This window comes from Crinia signifera, chromosome 4 (assembly GCF_055691185.1).
Source record: "Crinia signifera chromosome 4, ASM5569118v1, whole genome shotgun sequence".
In the NCBI taxonomy this organism is placed as follows: domain Eukaryota; kingdom Metazoa; phylum Chordata; class Amphibia; order Anura; family Myobatrachidae; genus Crinia; species Crinia signifera.
This window is the reverse complement of record NC_139220.1, coordinates 6,930,294-6,942,390: the sequence shown is the minus strand read 5'-3', so window position 1 is coordinate 6,942,390 and position 12,097 is coordinate 6,930,294. Positions and strand designations below refer to the sequence as shown.

Here is a 12,097-nt window from a genome sequence, read left to right as displayed (position 1 = left end):
CTGCCATCTGGCTTGTTACTACTCCCCGACTTGTCTCTAATTCCTATGGGTAGGAATACTCCTATAGACGTTATGGATTATGAGGGTCACATATACCACCACGTACCTCATTTTGCCATTGTTCTACTTTTCTTATTTACCTCTGGACACCATGTTTGTGGTCAGGTATACTACGCTGTGCAACACTGCTGCACACATATGTCTGCATTCCTATCTCTGTCAGTAATGCTCAGCTTATTATACAAATATATGCTGTTTAGTGTTATATCTCAGTTACGGGCGGCTCTCAGCCGAAGCCAGGCCACCTTTCTATCTGTGGCCGCCCCTCCGACACGGCACGTCCTGGTCTGGAACCTCTAAGTGTTGGGAAGTATGAATAAAGCAATAGATTGTAAGCTTGCGAGCAGGGCCCTTCTACCTTTTCACTGTCTGTAAATACCCTGCTTGTTGTATCACTGTCTCCTATTGTAAAGTGCAAAGGAATATGCTGCACTATATAATAAATAAATAATGTATAGATTACAAGCTAAATAGCTGTATTTCCACAAGCACAAAAAACTTTTATGTGATCCTTGCAAAAGATACAAAATGATTATCAGATTATTTACTGACCTTTAGTTTCTAGAACAAACACATTGTGCCTTTATGTACTGGGTGTGTCCATGAGCGTAAGTAACTGAGCCTGTGACAGCTCAGCTGCACCCTGTGTGCAGAATGTGACCTCACTGATATCTAACAGAGTGTCACAACCGTTTCTCCCTCCTGCTGCCAGTGATGGCGTCTGCTGATCTGAGACAGGAGCTGGTCTGTTCCATCTGCCTGAGCATTTATACAGATCCTGTAACCCTGAGATGTGGCCACAACTTCTGCCGGGTCTGTATTGATCATGTGCTGGATACACAGAAGTGGGCTAGAGTTTATAGCTGTCCTGAGTGCAGAGCAGAGTGTCAGGAGCGTCCTGTACTGATACGGAACAATCCTTTGTGTAACATAGTGGGGATTTACCTCTCTACTTGGCCAGATCATAAGGAGATTGTCACCTTCTGCACTTACTGTGTGGACTCTCTTGTACCTGCTGCTAAGTTCTGTCTGCTGTGTGAGGCTTCTCTGTGTGATAAACACCTGAGAGTACACAGCAAGTCAGCAGAACACGTCTTATGTGACCCCACCACTGCCCTGGGGAACAGGAAATGCTCCGTCCATAAGAAGGTCCTGGAGTATTACTGCACTGAGGATGCTGCCTGTATCTGTGTGTCCTGCAGTTTAGCTGAAGAACATCGGGGACACCGGGTGGAGATGCTGGGTGAGGCCTCTGAGAAGAAGAAGGAGAAGCTGAGAGACGTTCTTCAGAAACTGACCACAAAGAGAGAGGAGACTGAGAATAGAGTGCAGAGACTGCAGGAGCGCAGGAGAGAAGATCAGAGAAAAGCAGCGGGTGTAACAGAGACAGTCACTGCCCTGTTTAGAGACCTCAGGAGACAGCTGGAAGACCTGGAGAAGAGAGTCCTGAGTGAGATCTACAAGCAAGCAGAAAGCATTTCACTCTCAGTCTCTTTTCTCATCCGACAGCTGGAAATAAAGAAGGAAAAGTTGTCCAGGAAGATGCGTCACATTGAGGAACTGTGTAACATGTCTGACCCAGTGATTGTCTTACAGGAACCGGACACAGGGGACATGTGTGACACTGAGGACACAGAGAGACATGATAACCAGGTCCGTGGTGCAGGAGATCTGGATGTGGGTCTCATCTTGGGGACAACACACACAGGATTGACTAATTTAATAACTTGTATAAATATGGGGATCTATGTGCAGGAAGCGACAGAAGTATTACTGGATGTAGCCACAGCTGGTAATAAGATACAGATATCAGATGACAGGAAATCTGCATCCAGGTCAGATATAAGCCAGAATCGCCCAGTAACACCACAGAGATTTCCGTGTCCTCAGGTAATCAGCACCAGGGGATTCTCCTCAGGGCGACATTACTGGGAGGTGGATGTCAGTAAGTCAGTGTGCTGGAGGGTGGGGATGTGTTATCCCAGTATGGGCAGGAGGGGACGTAAGTCATACATTGGATATAATAAAAAGTCCTGGTGTCTGTATAGAGATAATAATCAGTATTCATTGATACATAACAAGAAAGAGATCTCTTTATTAGACTATGTTCCCTGTGACAGAGTGAGGATATATCTGGATTATGAGGCAGGGCTGTTGTCATTTTATGCCCTATGTGACTCGATCAGACACTTACACACCTACAATGTAACCTTCACTGAGCCCCTTTATGCTGCATTATGGATAATTTCAGGTTGTATAAATATATCCGGATGACAGATCTGGGAGAACTTCCCATATAACATTGCATGCGGGTACAGCTGACCCCCTCCCCCTGTGCAACCATATGACCAGTGTGTCTGAATGGGTTCCCATGTTGGTGTGGTAGTAATTGCCACTATAAATATATATTTCTATACATCTCTGTGAGAGTCTCCGCCTCTGAGTCCCCGACAGCTGTGATTGGCTACAATATCTAACAACCTGTGTTCACCCCATCACTGCAGCCACTTGCTCCTATTGGCTGCGATTTGTGTTGGGATAATAGCTCCTCCTATAGGGAATGATCGTTTCTTAAATAATAAAAGATGGGTTGAACTACAACTCCAAGAATGCCTTGCTGCTTTATTGCTGTGCTGTATTAACGTCATTTGCAGGAGCCATAATTCTAATAAATATAATTTTTGCCTAATTATTACTAATTGTTATTATTATAAATTGCTCCAGCAGTGCTGCATACTGGGGGAAATGGGCTCATGTAAGACAGGGACATACATAAAAACAGATATGAAAGGAAAGTGTAGGGAACGTAAAATGCCCTACGCCCACCGGGAGAGCGAATGTCCGCCCCTCGCCGCCATGAGAACATCCCCGCTGCATTGCTAGTGGATGTTCAGCATAAACTGGGCGTCCCCACAGCGGCCCTGCACATATGAGAATATACGCAAGTGCAGACCAAAAACATCGTTCCCCGGACTGATCAAACCTGAATCCGGCCCAATGTGTGATGGGTAAATAAAATGGCAGAATTCTGAAAACGGAATAATCTCAAATGAAGTCTTTCTCAAAAAAAGTAATGAGACAGTATACAATAAAAGTGTCCACATATATAATGCACAAGAGTGGTCAAACAATAAATTGTACATGTATGTCTTGTAATGGTCTAAGACAATGAGAAGCTTCAAGAAACTTTTTCCAAACTTAATATAACAGCTCGAATCATGAGGGCAACACACACACATCTAGAGTGATGATCTATCTTGTAAGAAGAAGGCTACGCGATTCACAACAGATTTAGTTTATGCGTATACCGTATAACCGTATAACAATAATTTGTCGTATAACAATAATTTGTCATATTCTGTGTTTCACCTAGAAAGATGTGCGTGTATAGCCATACTGCTTTTTGTCCAAAACAGAGGACAAAACAATATAGACAACTTTAATAAAACAAACCATTGCCGCCTACCCGGTTCCCAAGGCCGCCGATCCATCCATGGGGCAATCCATCCATAGGAGAGGCTCGAGTAAGAAGAGGAAGAGGGAAAGAGAGTGAAGGGAGAAAATGAAGGAAGGAGGGGAGGGGGGGGGAGGTATCAGAGTCGTAGAGTAAAGAAATTTAAATAGTCTTATATGGGAATAGGGTCTTTATTGCCAAGGAGTTGATATGAGTACCAGGTTGTAGATTGAAAACATTGCCTTAGAGCAAGTTTAGTTGCAGGGGGTAGGGTCTGGATAAATTTATTCCAGCATCGAAACAAAGCAGGTGTTAAGGTTTCTTTGCACTAGGAGGTCTCAAGCCAATCCATTGTAAACAGGAAGATTAAAAGGGAGGTAGCCATCGGTAGAGTGGGTCCTACATCATGGATCCATTGTTGCAGGATTGCTTTATAGCCTACGGCTGACAGGATCATTACTAATTTTTTTTTCATTTTTGGGTATGCCCGATTGATCTGCTAGGTAGCCAAAGATTGCCCCAAGGAGCCGTGCAGCTAAATGGGATGCCTAGGACTGTGGTGCCATATATGTGTAGGTCGGACCAGAATTGTCGAATAGGAGGGCATTCCCAAAAGCAATACATTATGTCTGCTTCTGTGGCAAGACACTTGGTGCAACCTGCAGTATCAGATATACCCATTAGATGTCTCCTTTTGGGGGATAGGTATGCCCGGTGGAACATCTTATATGTCATTTCCTGGTAAGAACTTGCCGGAATAAGCCTCAGAGATGCACTAAAGGTTTCAACTATCTGTTCAGATGAGATGGAAGCGATCTGGGAAGCCCATCTGTCGATTTGTGGTAATTCAGTCTCGGGATCTATCTCGACTCGGATTCGTGAATAAATGAAAGACGTTGAGTAGGAGCCTATACGTATGAGCGAGTCCATAGGGTTGATATAATCGGCGTCCTGTAATGTAGTATTGTCTGTATATAATGAACAGCTTGGGCATAGAAAAAACCATGGGTAGGGCTAATGCTAAATTTTTCCTTCGCCTCATCAAATGAGAGTGGTGTATTAGAGTTTAGGAGGTTACGGATATTCAAAATACCGTGTGAGCGCCAAGCAGTGAAAGGTAGTGCAGCGGTTCCCCGTTGAAATTCTAAATTGCCAACTAGGAAGAGGGAATGTTGAAATTGGAGACCAAGAGATTTCCTAGACAGCCTCCAAGCTTGGGCAGTAGAGCGTAACAAGGTATTATCTGAGTGAGGGATTTTTAGGGTGGAAGGAGTAGCATGCAAAAAATAACTAAGAGAAAGGGGAGTACATAATTGGGATTTGTGTCCCTAGTCCAGTCCATGGCAAAACGGAGAAGACAAGCCACGTTATACTGTCTAATGTCTGGTAGGTTTACTCCCCGTTTAAATGTTGTTTGAGAAAGTTTTTTGGTGCTAATCCTGGGTCTTTTGTTATTCCAGATAAATTTAGAGTTAAGGGTGAAGAGGTCTGATTTAGAGAGAGTGGGGTCATTTGAAGCACATACAGCAGTTTAGGGAAGCTGGCCATCTTAATTAAATTACATCTACCTAGAAAATTGAGTGGTAGCGTGTTCCAGAGACTGAGCTCAGTTTTAATTTTGTGTATGATCGGTTGTAAATTGTTAGAGTAGAGATGGATAGGGTTAGCGGGCAATTGAATGCCCAGGTAGGTGATATAAGAGTTAGTCCATCGGAAGGGGAATGGAGTGGTCCAATCCGATCTCGCCTGGCCGTGTTTAGCGAGTGCCTCTGATTTTTCAAAATTAACCGAAAAGCTTGCAAAAATTGAAAATTCATTTATGGTCTCTATGAGTAAGGGGACAGTGTGATGAGGTTCGGAGATGAATAGTAGGATATCATCCGCAAATGCGGTAATACGGAGTTCCCTATTGCCAATCCGTATTCCCTTAAATCCAGGGAGTAACAGAATGTAGCGTATAAGGGGTCTAAAGCTAGGTTAAAGAGAAGAGGGGACAGGGGGCATCCCTGCCTAGTGCCTCTCTCCAAAATGAACGGTAGGGAGGTGACATTATTGACTGTTACTTGTGCCGTGGGTGTATCATAGAGGGTGCTTATAAGATTGCAGAAAGTTGGACCAAAGTGTTGGAAGTGCAGCACCCTATCCAAGTGCGACCAGGCTATTTTGTCAAATGCTTTTTCTGCATCTAAATTAATACGAATGTTTGTGAGTTTTTTCTGGATACGGGAATGTGTTATGGCGGCAATGGTGGCTTTAATTCCCTGCACTGATTGCCTATTTTTTACTAAGCCAAGTTGCGCGGGTGAAATCAGACTAGAGAGGCATGTCTGGAGTCGGTTGGCCATCAACTTAGTCAGGATTTTAAAATCCTGGTTGAGGAGTGAGATGGGTCTGTAGGAGCTAACTAGTGAGGGGTCCTTGCCAGGCTTTGCAAGTACTATGATTTTGGCTTCATTAAAGCGGAGGGACATTTCTCTGGAGTGGAGAATGTGATTGTAAAGATTGGTAAGGGTCGGGGTTAGCTCATCGCTTAACATCTTGTAGTACTCCGCTCCGAATCCATCTGGGCCAAGGCTTTTATTATTGGGTAGGGATTTAATAGTGTCTTTAACCTCCTGTTCAGAAAATGGGCTATCTAAAAGGTCCCTATCCTCCTGGGATAGAGCAGGTAGTTGGGCTTTCTCCAGGAAGGATAGGCCTGCTTGTGCATTATCCGGACCTTTAGTGTAGAGAGTTTTATAGAACGCCATGAATTCCGAGCATATTAGGGAGGGATCGGTTACCTTAGCTATTGTAGTGTTTATCATATTGACCCATGTTCGGGGCCTTTGTCCCTTAACCAAATTGGCCAAGAGTTTGCCCGATTTATTACCCCATCTGTGAAACTTATTCCGTTGGAAACCATAAGATGTCTGGGCATGTTAAGTGACAAAAGTATCATATATTTGTTTGGCAGAGAGGTATATCTCTTTATTAGAGACGGTATCATGTCGCTTGTAGTTCCTGTAAGCTGAGGTGAGTGTATTGCTTAGATCCCGCAGGCTAGTCTTCAATTTCTTTTTTTTTGAGTGGATGTAGGACATGATGTGACCTCTAAGAACAGCCTTAGAGCCCCCCAGAACAAAGGCGTATTAGAGTTTTGGGCTTCGTTGTCAGCAGAGTACAGCTGCCACATATAACTTAGGTGTAATAAGAAATCGTGGGAATGGCGGAGGTATGATGGAAACCGCCAGCATCTAGAGAAAATTTGAGGTAGGGAAAGCTGTAAGGTCAAAGTAATTGGGGCGTGGTCTGAAATCACAATGTTGGTAATGGTTGTCTGAGATATTTTGGGAAGAATACTTGGGGAGGTGAAAAAGTAGTCAATGCGGGAATGTGATGAGTGAGGGTGAGAGTAGAAGGAATAGTCCTTTACTGTGGGGTTGTGAATGCGCCATGGGTCTATTATGTCAAGTTGGGAGCAGAAGGAGGAGAGGAGATTCGTAGAGGAGCCAGCTTGAGTATAACATACCCCACATTTGTCCATGGATGGATCGCCGACCAGATTAAAGTCACCTCCAATTATTAGATTCCGACCTCCCCAAGATATGAGTTTCTCTAGGACAGCTGCAAAGAAAGAAGGTTGTGAGACATTTGGTGCATATACATTCAAGAGAGTATAGGTAGTATCATCGACCAGGACGTCTAGCAATATGAATCTCCCCTCCGGGTCTAGAAATTTCCTATGTACTGAATACTGTAAATTTTTGTGAAATAAAATTGCCACCCCCCTAGACTTATTACTATATGGTGCAGATATGCATTCTCCAATCCAGGGAGCACGGAGTGTATTGCGGGTATCATCTAGCCAGTGCGTCTCCTGGAGGAGAATGATATGGGGGGATTAGCGTTTTAAATGGGAGAGCACCTTTTTACGCTTTCTGGGGTGGTTTAGCCCCTCTACGTTCCAAGAAACAATATTAATGGATGTAGTTTGTGAGTCCTCTTCAGTAGTTAGTTGGGAGGATGAATGAAGTGGCATATTAGCCTATAACCATGGACGGATACATCATAAAAGGAAATTGTAGGGTATATAGGGCCCCCCCCCCTGTCCCAGCGAGCAGGTAGAGGGTAAGCCTGGATAGGGCAGCGACCAGAGCACCGGCAGGCAGCATAACAAACAAACATATAAAGATTAACCAACAGCCTAAACATAACAGTATGTGTAGGAGTAAACAGTGCATGTGCAAACGCTCCTCACATGTGGCCCGGACCTTAAGAAAGGGGGGATACATATATCACAAGCAGAAATAGTTGTATGGATTAAAGGCAAAGTCAGGTGTCAGGGCAGGAGAAGTGGGATTTGGCTGCTTCAGGGTCTTCAAAGGAGAGCGGTTTGCCATTCTCATACACCCGCAGCTTGGCTGGGTAGAGTAGTGAAAACTTGACTTTAGTGTCAAGTAGCTGCTTGCCGATGGGGGCAAACTCCCTGCGATTGTTGGCAACCACGGTAGAAAAATCCTGGAAGATGAGCAAACGGTCTCCTTTATAGTTGACAGCTGCAGTTTTGTGATAGTGATCCAGGAGCTTCACTTGTGTGGGCGGCCAGAGGAGGGTTTTCGCTCTGGGCCGATCCTGTGCGCTTGCTCTATCGCCAGTGGGGTCCCCTTCAGGTCCAGGGCTAGTTGTTCTGGGAGCCAAGTGGATAGAAGATCTAGGAGTTCACACGGTACTTGTTTCCTAGAACGGCGCCCATCGCGGGCATCGCATGTACATCGCATGCCATTATAATGGCATGCGATGCGACCGATGCGATGTCCGCGATTTTACATAGAAATGCATGGCAAAATGTAAATCGCGTCGGTCGCATCGCATGCGGCCAAAAAAAATCGCATGCGATGCGACCGACGCGATTACCAATTTTACATAGGGAACAATGTTAAATGGCCCATTTGACTAGATTTCACATAGGGAACAATGTTAAATGGCCCACAGACCCCAAATAGCCACCCTGAAGTGTGAAATGACCCCCCCAATTGTTAACGCCACCCCACGATCAACGTCAACCCGAAGCGTGGCGAGCGCAGCGAGCCCGCGAGGGGCGGTGGTACGCGTCCTCCGACCTTTTCATACCCCCACTATCCACGTCGGCGTGGAGCTGAGAATAGAAAGTGTGGCGAGCGCAGCGAGCCACCGAGCCCGAAGCGTGGCGAGCGGACGCGGATACCTGTGAAGCCCGCGAGGGGACGCGTATAGCTGTGAAGGTATCGGCGTGCGCTCGCCACGCTTTGGACTCGGTGGCTCGCTACGCTCGCCACACTTTCTATTCTAAACTCCATGCCGACGTGGATAGTGGGGGTATGAAAAGGTCGGAGGACGCGTACCGCCGCCCCTCGCGGGCTCGCTGCGCTCGCCACGCTTCGGGTTGACGTTGATCGTGGGGTGGCATTAACAATTGGGGGGGCCATTTCACACTTCAGGGTGGCTATTTGGGGTCTGTGGGCCATTTAACATTGTTCACTATGTGAAATCGGGTCAATTGGGCCATTTAACATTGTTCCCTATGTAAAATTGCGGTAATGGCGTTGGTCGCATCGCATGCGATTTTTTCCCTTGCGATGCCTAAGATCAAAATCGTGGGCGCCGTTCTAGGAAACAAGTACCGTTCACACCCCCTGACCGCCTCCGGTATGCCGATGACTCGTAAGTTGTTCTGTCTGCTGCAGTTTTCAAGGTCATCTAGTTTAGCGGCGAGACCGTAAGTTCCTTTTGCTGGGATTCCACCGTTTGTTGTGCGGTATGGAGATCGTCCTCTAGGGAGGATATTCTGTGTTCCGCCTCATCTAGGCGGCCAGAGTGGTGTTGTAGTTGAGTCAAGGTGGATTCAATTGCCTCCTTTATACCTGCTAGTTTTTCGTCCAGCAGGGGGCCTAATACCGCTGCTATGTCAGTGGGTTTCATTTTAGGCATAGGGGTGTTAGACTTGGTTTTGCGTCTCCGCTGGGAAGCAGATCGGGATGTAGAGTGGTCAGAATCAGAGGAGTTGCCACCTGTAGTACCTTCCTGAGGGGTGCCGGACGGCTCCCCGACAGTCGGGATTCCGACAGTCATTCCTCCGACGTCGGAATCCCGACTGCTCCCTCGTGGGGGTCCACGACCCCCATAGAGGGAGAATAAAATAGGTGGCGAGCGCAGCTCGCCACTGTGCCCGCAAGGGGCTTCATTGCGCTCCCCACGCTGTGCAGTAGGGATTCCGACGTCTGACTAATGACTGTCGGAATCCCGACTGTCGGGCTACTATACCACACCCCTTCCTGAGAGGCCAAGACAGAACCAGTGGGGGTCATGGATGCAGATATCAGGAATTTTTTCATAGAAGGATATAGAAAAAAAAAGAAATGCCAACAATACGCAGGGAGCAGCTAAAGAGAGATCCGGGCCTCACATCGGCGGCAGCGGGGGCAGAGAACATATGCGGCGAATGCAGACCAGAGGCACACAAGTGGCATCCCAGACAAACCACGATCCAGTGCAGGCAGGGTGCAATGTGTGGGGCTCACTGTCTGCCGCAGCAGCAGGGTATACTATAATGTAGATGTTGGGTGCAGAGTCACCAGGGATGTCTGGCTGGACGCAGGGATAATGTCCAGGCTGCCAAAAGTGTCCAGTAGTGTGTACACACTAATAGGGGACTCTAATATGGGGGGATAGGTCCCAGTCCCAGGGTATCTGTGTTGTTGTAAGATGGCTGCCGGGCTGCAGATGCAGGAAGGCTTAGAAGCCTAAAACCCGTCCCCCGCCTCCCCTGCTGCCAGTATTATGGTCTGGGGGAGCCTCCGGAGGTAGGAGGAGATGTGGGGAGGGCTGCAGGTACCTGCGGCGGGTGTATGAACCCGCGATTGTGTCCCCGGCGTCCGCGTCCCGGCCTGCTCTGAAATTGAGGCCCCGGCTTCACCGGCCACTCCAACGGAGTAGGCTGCAACCTGCAGAGACGCTTAACAGCATCTCCCGGCCTGCTGCAGGTTGCAGCCTACTCCGTTGGAGCGGCCGGTGAAGCCGGGGCCTCAATTTCAGAGCAGGCCGGGACGCGGACGCCGGTGTCTGGGCGCTGAAGAGGATGGTGTGGAGGCAGGATGGAGGGTCAAGGCGCCGGTATCGGGTGTTTTTACCCCAGCATGTGTGGGAACTCTCAGGAAACGCCGCTGCTCCCTGTCCCGGTCAGGCCACGCCCCCTCTTCTCCAATTTTGATCCTTGAAAAAACGCTGCTGCTGTCCCGCTACTTCCGATCACTTCCAGGAAACATCAGTCACGGCAGCCCTGCCGGACGCAGCAGGTACAGGAACACACTCTGACCTTATGACCTTACAATTGGTAGGGACAGGCAGGGTAAGAGGTCACTGGCCGCTGTGGAAGTCTAGTTGCACACACGCCATTTTAGGATAGTATGGCCGCCATTTTGGTTCGCAGAGTTGCGCAAATAAAGTTTCCATACCCGAGTATGTGTGACAAAGTGGACCAGAAGAGTAGCCATACTATCACACATAAATTCATAATAACATACTTACACTAAATAAAATATAGTTAAAGGTTTAGAACGCCACACATAGCTTAGTTAGCCCTGCATACATCTGTCTGTATCATGTTTAGTACCGTTCCGTTCCGTTTCTTATGCGTAGTATTCCGGTCATTGCGAATATTTCGCAATAGACACGGCCCGATAGTTATGGACATAATCCATATTCCAGAGACAGTTTCTGTTGAAAGTATGTAACAAAGGAATCTGGATGAAACTGGTTCTTATCACTGCTGACGCCGAAACCATCAAACAAAGGACTCTTAAAGTTCACTCCCCTGCACCTAGTCAAACCAGTTGTATCATCTTACCCCCAATCACAGTGGACCTGACATACGATCTCTGACCAATGGAAATGGCCTTTGACCTCCCCCTTCTGACCCTATAAGATAGGCAACCCAGAGCAGTCACAGTCACTTCGGCACTTCTTTCTTTTCCCTGACCTTCAACCGGGCTATAGTTCATTCCTGAACGATAGCGAGCTCTGACCGGACTGCGCTTCGCATATTTGATGATACGGTAACGGTTGCATTAACGGTATTTATCCTTATTGTATTGTTGGCTGATTGTGTCTTGTATCTGTATTCTTTCCCCCTAGCAGAGCCTGTTTAGTATTCATTGTTAGTATATTGTATCACTTGTTATACCTGTTTATTCTTATTTCTGTAACCCCCTTTTGTCCATTAGGGACTTAAATACAACCTTTTTACGGAGTTCTTATCTCCTTATTTCTATACAGTGGTCGTGTCTGTTTATTCGCATAATAGCGATAAGGTATATTACGGACACTGTCCTGTAAGGTATATTCGCAGATTAGAGACAAAGTACTGCGAAGGAATCTCTGATTAAGGTATTGGTTCTTGGTGTACATAATACAATAAAAGGTACGCTACGCTGCACTACGTTTTGTTCGCACGTAGTTAGGTATGAAGGGTACGTTGGTTGCGGACTTATTACGTAACCTGCGCTTTTCACTTATTGTCTCTCTGGTCATATTTAATCGCCATTAACAATTGGGGGCATCGTCCGT

At 46.8% G+C, this 12,097-nt stretch overlaps 1 protein-coding gene across 1 annotated transcript; it reads left to right on the top strand.

Annotated features, from left to right (window-relative positions):
* The first annotated feature begins 731 nt into the window (after positions 1–731).
* On the top strand, positions 732–2,749 carry LOC146072214 (E3 ubiquitin/ISG15 ligase TRIM25-like). The gene has a single exon (XM_083179546.1). It carries the CDS (start codon positions 775–777, stop codon positions 2,332–2,334), a length of 1,560 nt encoding a protein of 519 aa, XP_083035672.1. The 5' UTR covers positions 732–774; the 3' UTR covers positions 2,335–2,749.
* Positions 2,750–12,097: the final 9,348 nt, after the last annotated feature.

What these genes read in the sequence shown, in the direction of transcription:
- LOC146072214 (XM_083179546.1), top strand. Translation starts at nt 775, where the DNA reads ATGGCGTCTGCTGATCTGAGACAGGAGCTGGTCTGTTCCATCTGCCTG.